At 31.8% G+C, this 22446-nt stretch overlaps 4 protein-coding genes across 13 annotated transcripts in view; 3 read left to right on the forward strand and 1 right to left on the reverse strand.

The window, feature by feature from the left end:
• LOC108729319 (uncharacterized MFS-type transporter C09D4.1) overlaps positions 1-8855 on the forward strand; it is a 17361-nt gene extending 8506 nt beyond the window's left edge. The window contains exons 4-9 of the mRNA XM_018458380.1: positions 9-35; positions 5571-5709; positions 6182-6399; positions 6661-6764; positions 7028-7135; positions 7450-8855. Of these exons, the coding sequence (XP_018313882.1) occupies positions 9-35; positions 5571-5709; positions 6182-6399; positions 6661-6764; positions 7028-7135; positions 7450-7711 (858 nt within the window). The 3' untranslated portion in view covers positions 7712-8855. The remainder of the gene's footprint in view (positions 1-8; positions 36-5570; positions 5710-6181; positions 6400-6660; positions 6765-7027; positions 7136-7449) is intronic.
• A 1680-nt stretch (positions 8856-10535) lies between these two features.
• Positions 10536-13453, reverse strand: bai (transmembrane emp24 domain-containing protein bai). Of its 2 annotated transcripts, XM_018458468.1 has the most exons (6): positions 13126-13453; positions 12347-12476; positions 12105-12175; positions 11945-11947; positions 10914-11040; positions 10536-10711 (listed from the first exon to the last, which is right to left on the reverse strand). In XM_018458468.1, the coding sequence occupies exons 1-6, from the start codon at positions 13312-13314 to the stop codon at positions 10590-10592; spliced, it is 642 nt and encodes a 213-aa protein (XP_018313970.1). In that variant the 5' UTR covers positions 13315-13453; the 3' UTR covers positions 10536-10589. The 2 variants fall into 2 exon arrangements, with proteins under 2 accessions (XP_018313970.1, XP_018313971.1); XM_018458469.1 differs by lacking the exon at positions 11945-11947 and having other exon boundaries at positions 13126-13451.
• Positions 13454-14175: 722 nt separating this feature from the next.
• Srp14 (signal recognition particle 14) lies at positions 14176-16083 on the forward strand. The gene is made up of 4 exons (XM_018458470.1): positions 14176-14321; positions 14385-14457; positions 15343-15455; positions 15522-16083. Exons 1-4 carry the CDS (start codon positions 14298-14300, stop codon positions 15636-15638), a joined length of 327 nt encoding a protein of 108 aa, XP_018313972.1. The 5' UTR covers positions 14176-14297; the 3' UTR covers positions 15639-16083.
• A 2587-nt stretch (positions 16084-18670) lies between these two features.
• The window catches only part of LOC108729392 (MAP7 domain-containing protein 1), a 33773-nt gene continuing 29997 nt past the window's right edge, over positions 18671-22446 (forward strand). For 7 of the 9 annotated variants that reach the window (XM_018458477.1, XM_018458479.1, XM_018458481.1 and 4 more), the window contains exon 1: positions 18671-19048. In XM_018458477.1, coding sequence (XP_018313979.1) covers positions 18974-19048 — 75 coding nt within the window. In that variant the 5' untranslated portion in view covers positions 18671-18973. The remainder of the gene's footprint in view (positions 19049-22446) is intronic. The other 2 variants (XM_018458478.1, XM_018458487.1) reach the window with 1 other exon arrangement.

The following is a 22446-nucleotide window of genomic DNA, read 5'->3' on the forward strand; positions in this document are numbered from 1 at the left end:
GTCGAGCTTGTGGCATTGGTGTCTTCGGCAACCAGGTAATTAAATATCTTTATGTATCATAAATCCTATTACGGTGTATTTAGGAACTTATATTCATATTTTAAGAGAAAGCTTGAGAATTTCGATCTCATGTTTCCCTTTCAAATTGAGTTCTTTTGTCAGATCTATCAGACATTTCGAATAAATCAAATCGTAATTAAAAGTTCAAACGAATTGTTTTATTAAAAAATTTTTTTTTTAGAAACTTAAGGATCTGTCTTTTTTCTCTCTCTCTCTTTCTCTTTCTTAAAGAAGAAAATATAAGAAACAAAAAAGAAATGTAAGTAACGTGAAACATGACAATTATATATTATATGTTGATTATTAATTATATTTTCTATTTTTTGGGTAGTGTAAGAATTTAATTTTGCATCGGTATACACTGAGAGAAAAATATTTGATACTTGTGACTATATAATTGCATGGTAAAATAATTATAGTTAGAAACTCCAATTTTATAATTATTACTGCTATAATATAAAGACCCTAATAATAAAGTTCAGGTATGAACGATTTTATCAAAATCCTATGAGACAGAAAGATACATGTACTTTTTTCTTTATGTATACTATGCATCTCACTTTAACTTATATTATCTCATTCTGTAATCTTAATTAAAGTTATAAATTGAGATAGTTAAGTTAAAGTGAGATAGTATGTATATAGTTAGAGAAGAAGTATAATTTCTCTCTCGTAAGGTTTTGATAAAATCGTTTGTGATCAGAATCTATCATAGGTTCTGTTATAATATCGGTAATAACTAATAATAATATGTTATAATAGGAATTAGACCGATGAAAATAAATCAATTAAGAAAAATGATCCTATTTTCGAATTTTCAAATTCAATAAATCTAACCGGTGTGCAATTTATGAAAACTGAAAACTGTATTTATAAAAATTTGCATAGGAATATTATTAAGCATTAAGATCCGCTTTGTTTGAAAATAATAATAATTGTCTAAAAAATAGGATTATTTATTTTAATTGAATAATTTTAATTGAATAGTTCTACCAAAAAATATATATAGTTGGCACCGAAAAGGACTATAAATTGTAATAATTGCCATCATTTTTTCTCTCAGTGTATGTTTTGAATTTACTGTCTGTTATCTTCGTGCAAATATTTTCATGAGGATATGTGAAAGAAACAAGGAGTAACACATCAACCGTCCGCAACGTGCTAAACTTCATGACGCACGTGAATTATTTAATCCACGTAATAAAATTGCTCTAATTATTCGAATCAAAGCGCAAGATAACGTAATATCGTAATCCGATAACAAGTCAAACAAATTTGACTTTTTTGACACCCACGATATTAATTATTTTGTATCTCTTTCCTCGATTGCGCGAATATGAAATACTAATAATTCATAATTATATAAAATAAGATTATAATATAATAATCCTATCTCTTGTTATAATATCCAAATTTATTACATATCTGCGTGCAACAATTTCCATTTCCATTGAACGCATAATTCAATCTGATGGTTTAATTTTATATAATTTTGATGGAAAGGTCATAGTGTTAAAAATTTATTCTCGATGGAAAAACTTATTTTTCCATCGAAATGTTTATTTAATTGATGTTATTATAACTAAACTTATAATGCTGGCGTGGTGACTAAACTTCGACGGGATTTCTATTTTATTGATTAAGTAAATGCGACTTACACACGTACTATTTATAATACAAACATATGATTTATGAGACATCGACACATTATGCTACATCAATTGTACGCCCACATGTACACATCCAAATATGTACATAAACTTTACAGCAATTTTACGTTGTATTCAGTAAATTGTCAAAAGCGTGATAGATGAGCCGATGGTGATTTGAAATAGTACAGTCGTACTTAGTAATCAGAAAACGAAATACCATGACGCAAATATGATGTAAATATAAGAAACAAAAATTTGATTCTGTGTTTTTCATACTTACATCGTATTTGTATCATGATATTTCGTCTTTCTGATTTACTAAATACGGCTGCAATATTTTGAATCACAATCGATTCATCTATTACGCCATTGGATAATTTTAATATAAGCGTAAAGTTGCTGTAAAGTTACATATATTTTTTCTTAATATAATTATAATAACGCATTGGATAATATAATATTCCCGAAAACGCATATGCTGGCCGGATGTCACCGGAATTCGAACCTAAGATCTCTGGGGTGATAACTCAGCTATGCTAACGTTGAGCTGTACTCATTTGTTATTCGTCCCGATCATGTGTCGCGAGAGAGTCAAACAATAGTTGCTTTCCATTTACACAAAAGTGAAACTGAGTTTGAAGTGAGTTGAGTACTTCATACTCAGATTAATGATGTCGTTACTTGCTTACTTTGGTAAAAGGTTATTACATGACAATACAGATTCATAATCTCACTTTTAAAGTGAGTTCACGAGACTCAGTAAAGCACACGGTCTCACGATAATCTAGCTAGATAGATCACTACTATGTATGTGATAAAAATTTGAAAATTATTAAGTATTATTATATTATTAAAACCGTTTAATTGCAATTTCTTTATTTTTCCTGTTTTCGCACAAAATAGACCAGAATCAAATGTACATCATGTGTATTTCAAGGAAAAGAAATTTTAATTCTGTGAAATCAGTATATCTCTACAAAGTATATCTCGTAATAAAATAGTATTTTTATCAGTAAAGCAGAAGATTCCATCCCCTTAATCTAATTCTGTATAATTCCAATGGAAATATGTCATTGTCTTGAAAATTTTTTGATCCTCAGAAAGAAGATCTTATTTATACAAACTTGTTTCTTGAGTTGAATACCCACTATTATTATGTAAAGCCCAATTTTTCGTGACGTCAAACGTCGATGTGTGATGGTACTTGTTATTTAAAAAATGTAAGAGGAAGCACTCGACATTGTCACCGCGGACACGTGTCATGTGCGTGCGGACAATGAGAATAGATCTCGCATACGGAACAACGGAAGTGACAGTCTGGAGTACTCACTGATCGACGAGGAGGGTGCCTCGAGAGATTTAAATTGCGACGTGATTAGGTGGGAAACCGAGTCAAAGTGGGCACCCACGTTTAATTTCGCTACCTCGACAGACGAACGACTATGTCGTGCATAGAGAGGAGCGGACTGATGGCAGGAAGGGGTGTCAGGGGGGAGGGGCTCACTCTATGTCGCGAGGGATTCAATTACTCCAAGGTACTGTAGACCGCTATCATTTTATCAGCCATCGTGGTCGCACTTTATCGGAAAATCTATCGCGCTTTAATTGTACTGATTCCGTAATATGATGAAACGGAAGCTCAATCTGATGCATTTTACAACCGCAACTGCGTGTTATAATCGCAGGTCTGTAATTGAGAAAACTCCTGGCTGACTCCAGAATCCAGAATTTTCAGAAAAGAGAAAAGATGGCCTGACCTGGTCTCTTCTGTCTCTTTTACCTTTAACCTTCCGGAGCTATAGACTTCAAAATTTGTAATACAATTATTGATGCTAGATCTGTGAAACTTATTTATTTTATTATAAGTGGAAATTAGACGATAAGAATAAATCGATAAAAATAAATCAATAAACCAATAAGAATAAATCAATAAAAGAAAAGAATCTTATTTTTAGTCGAAACGGATCTTGGTGCTTAATAATATTTATTATTAAGCAAATTGACAAATACATATTTTAGTTCTACACATTATGCGCCGATTCGGTTTGTCAAATTTGAAACGTAATCGCAAATTGAACCTGGAAATAACATCACAAATTACATTGCCTTGTATAAACATCATTATTACAATTGACGATCAATGTAATTTATGATGTTATTTCCAGCTTCATGTTATGATTGCGTTTCAAGTCCAACAAAATCAGCGCGCAATTTATAGTACTAAAAAATATATTTACAAATTTGCTTATGTATGTATGTGTGAGTATTGTTAATCACCAAAGTTACTTCGACCGAAAATAGGATTTTTTATCTTATTTGATTTATTTATATTGACTAAAAAACACTAATTAATCAATTTCAAGTAATCAAAATGGATAGTTGTATAAAAAAGAATATATCCTCTCTTCTGAGATACAAAATATTCTTGACGTACTTAATCTTGTTGCAACTTTATGCAGTATTAAAATAAAACGATATTAAGACTAGATCGATACAATTCCTATTCCCTTTTCTCGAATTAAATAAGATTGACCTATTATCTTGAAACAAAAATAACACATCTAAATTTAAGTCTATATATTCTTATGTTTAGAATAAACCTTTATTCGATGCTATAACATACTTAATACTATTGGTGCTGTATAGGATTTGGCACAAAACTGGATATTCAAGATTATTTATTTTAAGAATTTTTTATTTAAGAGAATAAAATATTCCTCTGTTAACACAATAAATATGGTTATCTCTACATCGATCCTATTTTATGATAGATCGAAGAATAATAGCATTGGATCCGGAAATCTTTTCTATAAGTATACAAACACTAAGGCTGTGTTCGGTATGAACACTCACGCGCTATAAGCTTCATTCTGTTTTTATTGCTTATTACATGCAAAAGGAATATGGAATAAAGTTTATAGCGTCCAAATTGAAGCCTAAGTTTACTTTAACAACTATTTCAGATTTGCAGAGCATGGAACATAAAGAATATATAATTGTAGGTCTAATAGACCCACTGTAAATTCCGGAAGATTAACTTTTAATATACTTTTAAGATGTGTTTTGCAATTATTGGAAAGATGAATATAGCAAACGTGCGTTTTCTTTTATAAATAAATAATATTGGCCTTTTGAAGTGCGTTGACTCATATACGGAAATTGCATGTTTTAACAGCTGGCAAGGAAAATATTTCACTTCGGTAACGATTTGTAAAGATACATACGAACGCGATTTATTTAACTTCTTCGACAAGCATACAAGTTCTGTTTTCAAGGCAGATATTGTCATGTATACCGTAATTGCGTAAATAAGACAGGACTGCGTTTATAAAATTTATGCTCAGGAGCTTGTGATCTTCGAGTGCTCCTATGTAACGCCCCACCTTCTCTCAATGAATACAACTCTTTTTATACATTTGACTAAATTTACAAATACCGACGACACTGTTAATAATACCTCAATGATAAATATGTCAATGATAAATAATAAACTAAATTTGTGAGTCAAATTTATATTTTTTTAGTTAAATTATTTAACTGTTTTATTTTAGTTGTGTAACATTGTTTTAATTAACGAAAAATTGAGTAGAAACAATGGCGACTTGTAAAAACAATTACAAAAATTAAAATTTGGATATAATTTGATATATTTGAATTTAACAGTATAACTTATTCATTTTTTTAAAACTGTGACACCCCTGGTGATTCAACATCTCTCTAGTCGCTCTAAAAGCCCATAAGTAAATGCGTTATTGGAGTAAGATCTACGAATTTACACGGCAAACATTTCTTTTTATCCTTTTCCTAGGGCTCAATGACAATTTCTTAGGACGTTCGTCACTCGAATTTCTGTTGCAGCTGGGTATAGCTATCGGTTTCTTATTTCCACCGATGTTAGTGCCAAACAAGGACTCCTGTGAAATTGAAAGGGGGCTTCAACGTATGTTCTATATCGTTGCAGCTATCACGTCAGTCGTGCTAATTCTCATATTAATTTGTATGTGTATATAATTTTCACCCATCGGTTATGCAATTTGGCAATAAAATCCCGAAGTTTAAAGAATATAATATATGATGTACAAATCAAGATAATTGACATTTGACTTCAAATATTTTTCATTAAAAAAATTGTGAAATTGAAGACTAAAAGTAAAGAAAAATTATCGAATAAAAATTATTAAATAAAAATAACCTTTGCGAAATTTTATATAAAAAAAGATTACTTCACGTATTTTATATAATCATGCTACTTACTATCATTATTTTATATATTATTATTAGTAATAATAATAATAATAATAATAGTTTGATTACTGTTAGTAGTATCAAAGAAAATATATTTATATTACATTTTATACAAACAGGAATTGACTTTGCTAGTCGAGATTTATTTAATCCCGGGATTTTGTCGCCAAGCGGTGTATATTCTTCCATTTTTTCCACTCTTAATAGAAATTCATAATTTATAGTCTTCAAGTCGGCACCGCCCTTACCACCTAGCTCCGCTCAAGTTGTGCAAAGAGAAAAATCCGAAAGCAACAAGGACGTAAAGAAATTTCTTAATTCTCTCACAAGATTGTGGTCGAATCGTGGTTATCTATTGCTTTTAATCAGTTACGGTATTAACGTTGGTATCTTTTATGCTATAAGCACCCTCCTAAATCGACTCGTCACCAAAGAATATTCAGTAAGTATTTTATTCGATAACTATTATATAAATACTTTACTCTTTTCTCGATTCGAATCTCGACGCATTTTTCTGCAATTATGAATTTTATGTTATCATAATTATCAATGTATATATATGTCTTCTTACAAAAGTTTGAATTTTTTCTTTGGAGATTACGGGCTTTAAACAAGATTACGAAATGCTATTTTCAAATAAGTTTCTTGATTATATCTCTGCTTAATGAGAAATACTAATAGGTAGTGGTTATCTCCTTTTCAGGACAGTGAAGAGGACGCAGGTCGAATCGGCTTAACAATAGTTTGCGCCGGAATGGTTGGTTCTATTGTTTGCGGTATTCTATTAGACAAAACACATAAATTCTGGTGAGCAATTGGACATTATTTTACGGAATAATACTCGAATCATGGAATTTTACTCCAATGTTGGCAGAAGTAATTCAATTAACTTTTTCTATCAGCAAATCGAATTGATTTATAATAATTATTATAAATGTTACGTAAAGCTAAGAGAAAAATATTTCGTTTACTAGATATCTTATCAAATTATATTAGAGCAAGTTTATCTCAATTTATTTGATGACAGTAAATATGTACGATTGCAAAATATAGGCACTACTAATTTACAGGTTGACGACGGTAGGAGTGTATGTTTGTTCTTTAGTGGGTATGATAATCTTTACTTTCACACTGAACGTGAAGATATACGTTGTCTACATCACGGCTGGCATTCTAGGGTAAAGTCCAGCGACTATTTTCATCATATGATTATTTATAAAATGCGAAATATTTTATAAAAATATTTTAATTTATTGATTTGCATGTCATGTTAAATTCTAATTTGATTTTCTATTAAACGCTTTGTTCTTTGGCTGAATTTCATTGAAAATCTCGTAAAAAATTTGTTTCATTTCTTCTTTAAAAATTCACAAAATCTCTGAAATTGATCTCTCTGTGTCAAATAATTGAGCGGTTTTGGCTTCAGACTATTTCGAAATTTTATATTATTTATATGTATCATTTATATTATATTTTATAAATATTTTTATAGCTTTTTCATGACCGGATATCTGCCGGTCGGCTTCGAACTCGCTGCAGAGCTCACGTTCCCGGAACCCGAAGGAACGTCTACAGGTCTACTGAACGCGGTTGTGCAACTGTTCGGCATCGCCTTCACTCCGCTTTATCGCTATATGCTTAATATTTGGGAGGATTTTTGGGCGAACGTCGCGCTGTGCAGCATTCTTACAGTTGGCGTTTTGCTTACGATTTTGATACCGAACGATCTGAGACGTCAGAAAGCGAAGGCTTGACAGTTTGAACAATCACCTAGCCAGTAATGAGCCACAGTCTTCGAAGCCTCTGTGGTTCGAAGGAGTAGTTTTTGTCTCGACAATACTTCCCATAAACCTATTATCCTAGTTCAATTGGGTCCTAACTTATCCCTGAATATATACTGTGTGCCAGAGAGAGAGAGAGAGAGAGAGAGAGAGAAGTACCATTTCTCTGAGCCACGTGTGTATTCATCCAAAAAAAGTATACCTTTTTCGAAATTAAATGAATTAATAGAGATTCTAAAGGAATAATCAGATAGTATAATAGGCGTTTACCTCGTAGAACTTCCAAATTTTTACTGTAATAGAGACAGGTTTAACACTTAGTGCGCTTAAGTGCCAAAATGCCTAATGTTGAGAGTTTGTAGAAAGATGTAAAGAAATAGACCAATATTTTTATGGCTGAATTTTTAGAAAAAACTCGTAGTAAAAAGATGATACAATTGGCTTTAAGAAATGACAAGAAAGCTATATATATATACATATACATATATATACACAATATGTGTAGAGATATATTTTTGTCGTTATTGCTATTAGATTTAGAAACAAAGTGGTTTAACAAATATATGTACAAACGACGAAGAAAAGTAAAAATCGTCAGAAAATTCTCGATCCTATTGTTAGTTGAATTTAATCTCAGGTAAGCGGTAGTATTTAAACGATATTGTGCAGTAATGAATTAACTTTGAAAACCAGCGAATCGAGGATAAATTATCACTAAATAATAACACTGTTTAACAGCTAATATATATTCTCTCCGATAATATATTTTCCAAAGATTTTTTGCACTGAACGATGATGGAGAAATGTGTACTTCGGAGAAAAAAATAATTTTTTGTTTATGAACAGTGTAATTACAAAAATAGATAAAAATATTACGAAACTAATAAGTTTATTATCTGTGACAACTATTGACAATAATCTACGAACTTTTATCATTTTCCATTCTCTTAAACCTTCGGTGCTACTCTATATGTTTTGTCACGCATTGTATTGATACCGTGTATTGGAAAATATCGTGTAAAAATGAATATATAATAAATTTTTTTCAATTTAAATGCTGAACATTAAGGATCGACAAGCAAATGAATGTATCTTTATTAATAACAAAGGTATAGCACAGCAAAGTAAAAAAAAAGCATTGGATGTGTTACACTGGGAGTGGCACTAAAAGATTAAATTCCTATATTTTATAATATGCCTTTAACGAATGATAATTAAGAAATATATGTACGTACATAAATTTCTTAGTCTGAATATATTAAAATATGTTGAAGCAAATTCATTGTTGGATAATGGCTATTTAATATACGTAAATACGTAGTCATGAATTCTTACAAAATGTTTATCGGGTAGATACTACCGCGATAGACAAGAGATGTAGTAATTAAAAGTGATAAGTGTAATGACAGTGATTGTTCAAGTTATAGCTTTATATTGCGGTAATAAATGAATGTTATATTAATACGTAATAAATAGAAACAACTGTTTCAATGATGAACACAAATTCTATCTCTATTATTGCGTTATTAATAATTATCGATTAATATTTGATTAAGGTGCGTTTTTGTTTTTACTCACGCATTACAAGTGATATTCTTATATTACATGCGAAAAGAAGAATTAAGCTTACAGTGCGTAATGTTAAAAACACACGCGCCTTTAATATAATCATTGCATTAATAATTATAGAAGCGATCGTAATATAGCGACATGTGATTTTATTACCGCAAGCTTGCTGTTTCCTTGTATATTATATATCTACAATGTGCCTATGTGTTTGAACCATTGTCATTCACGTAAAACTCTATTTTTAATTGCTTGATTGTTCGCCTTGTGATAAAAAGTTATTTAATTCATATTCATATTTATATTATTTTCCTATTTCGAATAATATATATAATATGTATATTTTTTCAAAAGATGAACATTTTATTAGGATGTGTACAGTTATTTATAAAAACTTCAGTTAGCCATAGCGTCCATTTATAGATATTATATTCATACATAAATATTGTATTAGAGGTTTTAAAAATGGAGTTACCATAGCATTAAGAAAACGTAAACTCACGCTCTAAAATTTCTGTGTTCATCTCGCGTGTACTATTAATTTGATTTCAGGTTCTAAAAGTGAAAGCGTAAAGTATTTACATTATGCACTGTTAAATATGCTTTTTAAGACCGTACAAACAAATAACTATTTAAACCACAAAGACACAATCCTGAAGGCTGCCGCCTTCAAATCAGACAAATAATCGTCTTCCAATGTGATGTTTCTTCATTATATTTTCTTAGGCCATTTATTGTATGTTCCCACAACAAAGTTGTTCTATTTTATAAATAAAATGTTAAAACAACAATAACGCATTATATTTTATAATCATTAATATTGTATTAAGCTGTATCACGAGAAATATCAATCTTTATAAATACATCTATAAAGTATGTATACTAGATATTTTAATCTTAAGACAAAAATGATTTCATATATAATATTTTATATCTTTTTTTTAGGTAATGAGATTTTGAAGATTCATTATGTCACCATGAGGTATACTTTTATTTAAGAAAGTTTCTATCTCTTACAATTGTTTAAATATTGTGTTCTCCATAACATAATGTATGCGCGATGTGTACGAGATGAAGTACATATCTTATCATATATTACATTGATTTGAATGAGATAATGATTGAACGCGTGTTTGCATATTTATTTCAATAGTACTTTTCAAATGTGACGAATGTAAAAAGTGTTCCACTCAAATTCCAGTACGAAATTACGAATAACAAAGATAAAAAATTCAAACAAAAATAAGTATATTTTTTACATTTATATTATTTGTCACAAACGTATTTATTCAATGAGTTTCTTCATCCTAAAGAAGCGCCGGAAGTAGAAGAGTTGCCAAGTGGACAAACCGAAGAGGATAAATATCGAAAATAAACTGAAGTATAATACTCGAGTGTTTGTGGCCTCTGAAACAAAAAAAGGTAATCGGATCATTGAGTATTAAACTGTTTACAACTACTTAATTATCCATTTAATTATGACATTTCATTATTAATCGCATTTATAATTTAGATTTGTAATTTGATCATATAATTCAAAATGATCACTTTCTTTTTTAACAAAGTTATTTTCTTTCACTATTTACTAACAAAAAGTAATTTTTTTTACCATTTGTATCTCTCATTTCTTCTTCGTTCTTACGCATTCTGGCGAAGTCTTGCACTATCGCCTCGGACAAGTCTTCCAATCGTTTCAATTCCACTTCTACTGGTTTCAACTTGGCTGCTTCACCGATCTGTCAACGAAGAAGGTAATAACTTTTACCGGAAAGCGACAACATTCTTGACGAAAACCTCAGCGATTCATTAGTATTGCGTATTACAATCGATACAAATGAATTACAAAAAACGCAACTACTATAGAATGAAAGCCAAATAACGGATAATTTCTTTGCGTGTATGTGTTTTACACAGAGCGAAAAAAGATATTAGATAATGTGATGTACAATATCTGATTGCAGTAATTCTAATTTTTAAGTGATAAAATCAACTAATCATATTAAATACTTTGTATATAAATTCCTTTATTTTTAAAAATCTTATTTCAAACATAAGTAAAAAAATCACACAATTTTCGCTCAAAAATATTTAAGTAATACCGAATATTTCGACTTACATTTTCTCAAAAACTTTTTAGAAAAATAAAGAAATCTCAGCTATAGCAGGAAAAAGTATTTAAGAATATTACATGACTAATTAATATTCCATGTTTTATATTGAATATTACTGAAGAACTGAAACTATATAGAATTGAAACATTCGGTATTAAAATGTGTCAATTATTATGCTGCTGTTATGTGGATGTACCATTAACATATTTTTAAGAAATCTAACGATACAAAAATGCTTTATATTGAAAAAAATGTCCAAATAAATAATTTTTATCGCAATATAAATTCAAGTGGAAAAAATATATAGTCGATTTTACAAACAAATATAATTAATTTGCGTTCACATGAATGAAATAAATTTCAACAGTTCTCTCCGTTAACGGAACATCCGCGAATAAAAGCATGCACAAATTAATATAACTGCGTTGCGCTCTAATAGCTCAATTCTAAGGCTGCCAATGCACAAGTATGTGATTCGTGATAAAACACATGCCAACGAGAACACAATATCGAAAAAACTCTACTTTACCAACTGCGCCGCGGAAACAAGCCACATATAAAAAGAAAGTAAACAACGTAATGTCAGATGGTTTCTCTCGATCTCCGCGTTATGGTATGATATATTATATGATAATTAAATAATTCTTTTTTTGTAAAGGAATAAATATAACGTAATGATGCGAACTTACGCCTTCGTAACTCTTTGCTTCAATGCCGCGTTTTGTAATCAGCGTAACTTCTTGCCTGATACCACGTTGATCTGAAATAATTTTCATATCAAATTTAGCTAAAACAATTTCTTATATTTTTATATAATAATTCTTCCTTTAAGTAATTCTTTAAATATATATGTCTTTCTTGTAATAATTTAACTAAATTATATGTCATGAAAACAACAAAAATTATAAAGTTAAAAATGGAGTATACACACGATTTGGAACGCGCGAAATGAAGCATATCTCAAAAGTGTCATAGGTTTCTGTTACAAAAGAGAACTTCAACAGCTTCCCATGGGGAATATCCTCCTTTTGAGACAATATATGTCCTTTGGAGTCCTGAATCTGTAAGAAGCAAAGTCATTGATATAACATTTATTAATAGATCTGTTCTTTTTAGCTGAACTTCTTGCAAGGTTCATCCCTCCTCTTTTTCCTTTCACGTTGGAGAGAAAAAGAAAAAAGAAGAACTGTGAGAAGAATAAGAAATTTAGCTAATGTTGATTGACCCTCACTTCAATTGATTCTTTATCTTCTTCTAGTTCTTAAGCCAGGTCTACAATGAATTGATAGTCTATAGTCGGTGAGCCGGAAGCGAGTCTGAAGGATAATTGATGAATCAAAAGTAAATCTGAAGGATAATCGGCGAGTCAGAAATTGGTCAAAATCAGTAAATTAATATAAGAGTTGGCCAGAAGCCAACTTCTAAGACTACCGACTATCGATTCATTGTACACCCAAAATTAGAGATAGAAAAAGATGAAAAATAAATTGATTCAAGATCAAAGTTAATCTTCATTGATGAAAATAGATAAGAAGAACATCTATCTAATATTCAATACGATTTTAGGAGAAAAGCAAACAGTAAATTCTGTTATCATAACTGTTATCAAATCGCACAGCTGTTATCAAACTGCAAAACATTAAGTAACATTTAACGCTCTTGTAGGAATATTTCGGCAAAGGATGAATGAAAAATTGTTAATCTACTTACCACATAATTCGCCTTCTGACCCATCGCCTCGGATACCTCGTACTCGCCCGTGACGAGTACATTTGCGTGGACCTCCTCTTTTAGACACTTGTGACTGTTGGGCTCCAGGAAGAACATGATGCCATGAACCTGGACGACTAATAAAATCGTCAGGAAAGTCTTCACGTGAGCCTGAACCATTTTAGTCATTAGGCTCAACAATCACCTTGAAAAGAGATGTTGTTCCGTGTCACCAAGAAAAAGTTCTACGCTCACATAACATCCACAGCATCACGACATTCACGATGAGGTGGCAGCCACATTGGCCATTAAATACTAAGAATAGATCAGAAAGGAAGGCGACTTTGCCGGGGAGATTTTAGCATAGAGTTATCGACAAAATCAAAATAGAAAATTATAAACGCGATCCGATTAGAAAGGCTGCGTTCAGCAGAGCACAACAGTTTTTGCAACTGTCTCTTAAGATAGGACTATTCTTTTAGATCCAAAAGTATAATCCAATTAGTGCGAAGAAAACTTCCAACTTCCAGTTGCAAAATAAATGTTCTGCTGAATACAGCCATAGGATTTTAGAATTTAGCAACTTTTAAAATTTTATATATATATATATAAATAGAATCTATTTTTTTTAATTAAATGAGCTCTAATAGGATTTTAAAGTTTTATAATTTTCAAAATCTTATATTTGGAGCGTAATAACTTTTAAATAATTCAATCTCCAAAATCATGTATTTGTTAACTTTTAAAATAAAAATTCTGTTTTTCTTTAATCTTAGTTTCATTTACTTTTTTTTCTAATTCTAACAAGAAAAAAATTCGGTATTCTAAGAAATAAAATAAACAGTATATATTAAATCGAGGTTAAAGTTAATCTCATTGTCAGTTAATCTTACATTAGTGAAACTGGATTTTAGAAATTCAGTGACTTCTAAAAATTTCTGAAAGTTAGCAATTTTTCGATTTCTTTAAAATACAATTAATTTGTAATTGTAAAAAATTGATTATAAATATTACATATGTGGGTGACCTTCTAGTTTCGCATAGTCTATGATTCTATCACATAAGCAAGAATTTGTGGCTGCACTTCCTAACCTCGTCTAACCTCTCAACAGTTTCAGTAAGCGATTACATTCGACGTGCTTTGGCGTTTGACATATGCTACTATCATCAGAATGGTCCTGTTGGAGAATGACGCGGTAATTTAACGTGGAAATTGTTCTCTCACGCATGAATGACTAATCGACGAATTTTCGTTGCAGTTCTTAGCGGAGTTAACCAAACTCTTTGACAAGTCGCGGCTTTCAGGCGCGGTGTCACTCACTATTAAAAGATGTGAGTATCTTTTGTTGTCTTTTTCATTCAAAATATATGTTGCTAAAGACTTACTGTTACTAAAGCAAAAACGACAATTCTCTAAAGATTATTAACCTTCCATCTACAATCTGGGTTTTTTTAATATAAACGAAATTATACTCTCGAATTTCTTTCTCATTTTTGTCCAAATTTTAATTTAAAGGTTTAACATTTGAGTTAAAAAACTATTTGATAATGTAATAGAGATGTTGAAAAGTAGTCCTGAATTTTTCTATATTTTTTAATCCAGAATAATAAAAAAAACTTGCTGGATAAAAAAGAGTAGTATCAACGTGATGATACAAATGTTTTAAAGCATTGATTATATTCAGCAGAAATGTTTATTTTGCAACTATTATAAGTTTTTTTGCGCTGATTTGATTTTACTTTCAAAATCTAAAGGAATGAAAAACTGCCAACAGTGTTATAAAAATAAATATTCTACTAGATGTCTTCTGATTGATCGATTCTTTCTTCTGATCAATCAAATACTTCAAAGCATTTACAGACTTACAGAGACTTTTCCCTGGTTCTGTAAAGCACATGACGTGCATAATGTATTGTTTTATCCTTGTTTAATATTTAAATAACAAGGATAAAGTGATACATCAGAAGCATCATATGATACTTTATGAAACATGTCCTTTAAATTCATCCAGAGGGTATAAAAATATGATTGCAGAGGATTAATTAAACCACTTGGAAACTAGCACTAGCAGTCCTTGTGAATTATGTAAGAAAAGGAGAATTTAAAAATATAAATTTGTTTTTTATAATTTAAAAATAGAAATACTCATGATATAAACTCTTATGACTCATTTCTTTTTCTTTTTTGTATTTTTGTTAAGAAGCTTTTTGTTTCAGTTAATGGACACAATAAACCGGTGCCTAGGAAAGGTAGACCTCCTTTACCAACTCCTACAGAATATCTTTGCTTAGTTCGAGCATCGCTTCGTAATAAAAAAATCACCACTATTGTATGTATCATCTACGGATGGTACTAACGTTGCTTACAACTCTCTGAGACGTTTTTCATCTTTCAGATTCATTCCAAGGATGTGAACAAATTCCAACAGGCGTATTGGAATCTCTTGAAGACGAATGTAAGCGGATTGAAGAAGCTGAAGAAGGCGAAATCGGCGAAACCGAAGGTTCACTGACCCAGCGAGGATTAACTGCGTGGCAGTTGTTTATTTTTTTGTTATTAAAATTTTCATATTCTGTTTGCCACATATTTATCAATACCTGTCTATTGTATAAGTCGACGAGGAAGACGCGTTTTATGCAACATTTTGTATAGACTGATGTACAAAAGATTAATAATACTGTTATGAAAGTATACACATATGCGGCCGATAACATGCTAATATAGATACATTCCATTTAAAGTTCACAACGCTCGTGAGCATTATTTGTCCTTGTTTAACACTTTATGAACAAAAAAAAGAAATGATTCTTAGAGCATTACGAGCGTCAAGTGGAACACGCCTTAATATAATTGTGCATATTTTCGTTAATTTATGTAATGATAAAGCAATAAGAGATATTTATTAAGATCATTAAGAGTCCAAGGCAGATAATCAGATAATAAATTGTTTGACGATCAGTAGGATAAAATTTAAATGGAATTTATATTGATTTTAGTTGTATTATTTTGTTAAGTAAATTCAATATAACATTTTTTTACAATTCATTATATCTATGATATTTTTTCTTGATTTTAATTATGTCAATTGAATATGATAAGATAATTTGCATTTTGCAAAGCTTAAACTTCAGATGTAAGATACCGTTGACTATCTCTTGAAATTTCGAAGATACCTTTAAATTCCGATGTCATCTCCCTTTCTGCAAACAATAGAATCATAGTGACATGAAGAGATACGTCATTCCTCTAATCATTCGTCGTGGAAATGTTTGTTGTCTCAGACGCGAAGTCTTTGTCCCCGTTCCGCAAGATTTATGATGCTGGACTCTCGGAATGTCGCAAAAAAATATTTGATCGATTTATCGCTCGTCTACCGGTCGGTCGAATAAATCTTTTTTGCGAGTGACAAACACATTGTTACATTATTTAATAGCTTCGTATGTACGAGCGATTTATTTTAACGCTGTGAATCGTACTTTGCGGATTTGTTACAATTGCAATCGTTCGCGCTCATATCTCACGTTTATTGCGTCTCGGAATTTGGCTTGCGTTATTCTCAGCCCGAATGTTTCATCGCGGATTCTGCAATCCTGTGTACCTTCAAGATTATACGGGGTCAACATCGATAAAACTCGACACGTTATTTTACCGTTTGACAATGAATGAGAATAATGGAAAGATTCACATCGATTTCGTGAATCTTTCCAGTATATTTCGGTATTCAAATGTTCCAGTATATTTTGCGATTCGGTTTTATTTTCACAAATCGCGCTTTCTTCACCTCGAGGTAATTTGACGATCCGCGCACATAGTGCGAGTATTCTTTGGCACTGGATCTAAACGTAGACCATTGTACAAAATCCTGGAAAATTGCCAATGTAATACCTGATGTAACGTGAATTTATTGTTGTACACCTACGTTACGATCGCGATTAAACAAACAGGGGGGAATCGTCACTCCTCGCGAGTTTTCCACTCTCGTTTCGTCACTGAGGAATGACGTGAATGAGACAGAAAATTGATCTTAAGAGAGGAATTTATCTTTTCTTAACTTCTATAACGCTGCATATTTTCAATATAATGGAGAATCGATGAATAAATGTGAATGATTCTTTATTAGCTTTCTCAGCTATAATTTCAAAAATATATCTCTTACAAATAATCTTAAATCTAAGTAACATTAAATACTATATGTTCTTTTAACATTCTCTTAAACGGTTCAAGTCTCTCACAATGCTTTAATTCATTCGGTAAAACGTTATCCATTTTTATTCCTTCATAAAACATACTGTTTTTGTTCTGTAGAATTTTATTACAATATTCCCAGTCTATCGCGTTTATTTTTCTCTCTCATTTCCCACAATTTCTAACTTATTTTTTTAATTGCTCCAATAATGTGTTTTTTTAGGATCTTAAAAATAAAAGTATATGTTATAATATAGCGAGTGAAATATTGAGAGATTGAGAGATTGAATATATATATTTTTTTAACTGTTGCAATTTTCGATGGATATTGTAGATCTTTTACTTGCTATTTGCGCTAGCAAAATATTACATATAAGTAATGGAGTGCATGAGTAATTGACGTGAGGACAGGTAGGAATAAGTAGCGATCTGTGTTTGAGAAGAATTCTGGATATTCGGTGATTCCCTTGACACGATTGTCCAGTTCCAGAATGCACGTATTTCATTCTAAGAATATCGTTCTTAAAAATATACATTTTTCTGGCCGTGAATCAGGCCTCAAAAAGCAGAGTTTCAGATTATAAACAGAACACACGTAAATTGAGCGCATCGATCAAAGAAGAAAATTGATGGCTTGATATGAGAGAAAGAAATAACTTCAAATATTAGATTTCCCCAATCAGCAAAATTGTATCTTTATTTTAGCTCTCAGCTTTCAAAACTATTTTTTATGACTATAAATCTTGTTTTTAATTTGACTATCTAAATCTTCTAGTTTCATTAGTAGTTTTTCGAGTTGTTTTTTTATTTTTCGCTGTTGCTAAATTTCGAATTACTAAAAGTATATCTTTATCTTAACTCTGACAAGAGTTTTTTTTCCTTCTTGACTTCATAAATCTAATTTTCAATTTGACTACATTATGATAATCCTTTGATTTCGTTCTTAACTTTTATTGTTTGCTTTTATTGTTCTTTTATTTTTCGCTTTTATATTAAATTTCCAACTATCAAAAATGTATCTTTATTTTAGAGAACCAGAATTTTCTATACTTCTTATAGATTTAATTTTTAATTTTGTTACATTGTGATAATCCTCTGGTTTCGTTCTTAATTTTTATTGTCTTATTCTTCTACTTTTATCTTCGATGTATTTATACTGTTTTTCTCCCTGTAAAAAAGAATCTACTTTTTAAGAATCATTAGCATGATGACGCCTCTTAAAGTTCGGATGTCGCTCGTGAGAGCCACGTTGACGAGGGTGGCTACGTCCTTAACATGATTCTATTTTTTTCACGGATGCATCGTCTTGACGAGTGGCACGGGGACCTCGGAGTGACGCAATTCTCGTTTCGTACCCGCGAGTCATACGTGCGTAGTCGAGGTGGACGCGGTCGCGGCGAAGAGGGACACCGAAGAGAGGAGAGTTCAGTCCGGACGAAGAAGAAGCGGTACCGACGCTGGGGCAAGCAGAATCGTACGAACCTCCATCGCGACCGCATCATTGTCGCGTATCCTTCCCTTTCGCACGCGCGCACGAAGACAAAAAAAAAAAGAAGAAAACGAAATCTGTTAGCGCATTCGATTTCGCGAACTCCATTTTTCGACCAACGAATTAGCGGTACTTGAAGAGCAAACCGGAAAGGCCAGCAGCTTGCAGCGACCATGGTTTACGAGAGCGACTTCTACACGACCCGGCGACCCTACTCGCGTCCGCTCGCCTCTTCCTACACCGTCTCGGTCAGTATTCTAAGAATCTGGAGTTGTTTTTTTTGCACCAAAAAAGAGCGGGCTGGAAGTATTTTAATAATGTTTTTTTTTTGCTACACGTGGCAAACTAACGTCGAGAAAGAGAGAGAGCCCCGTTTGCAACAGGAAGTGTACCATCCCCTGTAACCGCCAGACTCAGCATCCCGTATGATTTTGCTAAACCGCGCCGACGTCTCACTGGTACTCCTCAGCGCATCGGCGCATTTCCTCTCATATGCATTGAGGATTAATCCGTTTTTGACCTGGTATTTAATATTCGAAATGCTTTGTTGATTTAAAACGTAGATCTATGAATATGTCACACGTGATTTTCAGTGATGAAGCGAAGATCACGTTTGAATATGCTGTTGTTTTAACGACATATCATGAGAAAAATCGGTCCAAAGAGAAGTAATTGATTCAGGACAAAACGGGTTAATAATTAATCAATGATTGACGGGGTAATTATTTGCGCGATCGCTGGATGGGGTCGGCGTTTTATTTATATGACACGCGATATGACGACAATTCGTCGTAAATTAAATAGTTGAGTAATTTATTGAGCCACACATAGGTTTTTTTCGGAGAGATTGCGAATTAAAGAATTTTTTATACCTTTGGAGCAATTATTAAAAATCTTAATAAAAAATATATATTTTGGCAACGTTTTTTTTATATTTCTTATACATATTTTTTATTTGTATAATTTTGTCGATATATTAATAAATTTTGTTGATATATCTAATAAAAGTAGCAACTCGGTGGACGAAAATTAAATACTATAAAATGCCTGATTTTTTAATATTTTTAATATTTCAAAGTAACACACACACAGAATTTATATAAACAACAGTCAGTTTTCTTAAAAAACATTCATTTTAACTTGTTAACTCTTAACCCGCGAGATGTTAAGATTTTAATTTTCTATTTTCACGTCATATCATTTATCAATATTCATTTAGTTTCAAATTACGTTCTAAAACTATTTTAAAGATGTAATCTATTAAAAATTTAATATTTTTAAGATCTTCAATCTTAAATCAAATTTAATTTTATTAATGAAAGCCGATAAAGAACTGTAATTTTCTAATTTTTTTATATTTTTGGCATAAAGTCGACCGGTTTGGACTACATTATCATTTATACTTCAATTGGAAAAAGATTTTTAAATCTGGGTGTGTAAAGGCAGTTATAAAAATACTTATTGAAAAATAATCAGTAAAACACCAGATGACTTTAGGATTTTCTTAAGGGTTGATTTGAAGTTCACGAAGTAGAATGTTCGAGGAGATAAATCAGCCACACGGTAGAAAAAAGCAACGCTGACCCGCATTCGGCCGATCGCGATTTCATTGTCGTCGGCCGCAACCGACATCCCGTGAGACGGTGCGCGCGAAGCGATGAGTGAGAACTTGGCATTTGATTCTCCCTTATCCCCCCCGGTTCGTCGACGAGGTCGATCGACGACAGAGAGCGAGCGGCGCGACCGGAAACACCTCGACATTGCTTGTTCTCTGACTTTGTTCTCCGTCCTCCTCGAGGGCCTCACGTCCTCGTCGCTGCTGTTCGTCGTCGAGCTCGACGCCGCGACTCACCGAGAAATTACCGCCGAGACAGATCTCGACTTCCACACTTCACTCCGATCACTGTGTTCACTACTATACTAGCACTACTATACTACCAAATTTACTACTACTATTACTGTTACTACTTAATTACCATTACTACTATACTACCGCTCCTGTGCTCGAGAACGTGCACTCGGTGTCCCGGAGAACTCTTCAGTCGGGAAGGGTACGGAGAGTACGGTAAAAGCTTTCGGAAATTCCAGAGGGCACAGATTCTTACAAAATCATGGCCCAATTCGTCATTATCCAGTTAACTTGTGATTAAGCTTAATCTAATGTTTCACCCAATGGGATGACATCATCAGGAGCCTAATGGCTAAAACATCAGGTTAAGCCTAATCACAAGTTAACCAGAAAATGAAAAACTGGGTCTATGTAGCATTTTAACACTAAAATCGCCGATAAAATTCCACTAGAACTGCCAAAGATGTCAATTTGATCATTTCAATTAGTGAAAAGTATGCTGATATTATTTGTATCGTTAGATTAATATTTGTATTATATATATTCACATATTTTCCATATTCTGTATGTTTAATATAAAAAAGAAAAAAATTGAAATGATTAGCGGAGCCAAAATGACAATCGATCGTTTCTAGTGTTAATCAAATCCGCGTGTACACACAGCTTCATAGATTTCGCAAATCAATTCCGCAAACAATCGATCACAGCGATTCTTTTTTTTTATTTTCACTGTTCTGTCGAAGATACCTGGGATGCGTTTTGAAACTTGACTCTGTCAACTCCAAATATCTTTTATCCTTGTTCAACATTCAGTGAACAACAAGGATAAAATGATACTCGGATTGACAGAGTCGAGTTTTGAGACGCAACTCTGTAGGGTTGTAAATAAACGCGAACCCAAGTCCATCGTTAAATGGATTCATATAAGGGCCCTTCCATCAATATTTGTGATATGTAATACTTTTGTGTCTTTTTTTTGTTCGTGTTTAGTACAGCTACTCTTGATGAGTTCAAGGGATAGCATTAGTTCTTGTTCCATGGTTACGTTGTCTATGTCCAGTATGATCCCGCAACAATCGGGGAGTTATCGTATGCGTGCGACAGGACTCGCCGCATACCGTTTGTGCTAATCATAACTCGAGCCGTTGTGAGAGATTCGTTGTCCGACACGTATTTCTAACCATTGGTAGATATTTGATGTTAATCAAATGATGTTAATAAATGATACTTCGATTATTATCACATGAATGAATTAAATAAAATAATGCGAATTATTAAGTATGAAAGCAGAGAGAAGATACTGTAACAATATGTACTTTTTAAAATTGATCTTGTTAGTTTGTGATAGATTTTAAATTGTTTTGAAATTATTAGTTTTTATATATTAATTTTATTATTATTAATATTAATACAATAGTATATATTAAAATTATTATTATTAAGTACATAAAAATATTTTTCGCAAATCGCTGTTAACTTTAAATTGAGATGGTTATGCCAAGGTTTTGAAAAGATTACTTTATAAAAATAATATTTGTTAATTTAGTACATAGTTCTTTTTATACGTCGTGAAATATTGCTTTCATATTCAAACATTCTATGTATACTGTATGAAGACATCTAAGTTTTTTGTTTCATTGTATTATTAATTTTACTCGATAGAGGTTCGACTCCATTGCTATTTGGCGAGAGGTTTTGTCTAGACATAGTTAGAATCGTCGAGAGATCGGGAATCTGGGTTAGCTTTAGGGATTGCCATTGATCATCAATCCGACGATAAAAAAGTAATGAAGGTAA

The sequence above is a fragment of the Mycetomoellerius zeteki genome, unplaced genomic scaffold (genome assembly GCF_001594055.1).
Source record: "Mycetomoellerius zeteki isolate Tzet28-1 unplaced genomic scaffold, Tzet1.0 scaffold73, whole genome shotgun sequence".
NCBI classification, from domain to species: domain Eukaryota; kingdom Metazoa; phylum Arthropoda; class Insecta; order Hymenoptera; family Formicidae; genus Mycetomoellerius; species Mycetomoellerius zeteki.

What these genes read in the sequence shown, in the direction of transcription:
- Srp14 (XM_018458470.1), top strand. Translation starts at nt 14,298, where the DNA reads ATGGTCCTGTTGGAGAATGACGCG. An exon ending in GTCACTCACTATTAAAAGAT is followed by an intron (nt 14,458 to 15,342) that starts GTGAGTATCTTT and finishes TTTTTGTTTCAG; the next exon opens with TTAATGGACACAATAAACCG. An exon ending in ATAAAAAAATCACCACTATT is followed by an intron (nt 15,456 to 15,521) that starts GTATGTATCATC and finishes TTCATCTTTCAG; the next exon opens with ATTCATTCCAAGGATGTGAA.
- bai (XM_018458468.1), bottom strand. Translation starts at nt 13,314, where the DNA reads ATGACTAAAATGGTTCAGGCTCACGTGAAGACTTTCCTGACGATTTTA. An exon ending in GTCAGAAGGCGAATTATGTG is followed by an intron (nt 12,477 to 13,125) that starts GTAAGTAGATTA and finishes TGCTTCTTACAG; the next exon opens with ATTCAGGACTCCAAAGGACA. An exon ending in AGAAATGAGAGATACAAATG is followed by an intron (nt 10,712 to 10,913) that starts GTAAAAAAAATT and finishes TTTTTGTTTCAG; the next exon opens with AGGCCACAAACACTCGAGTA.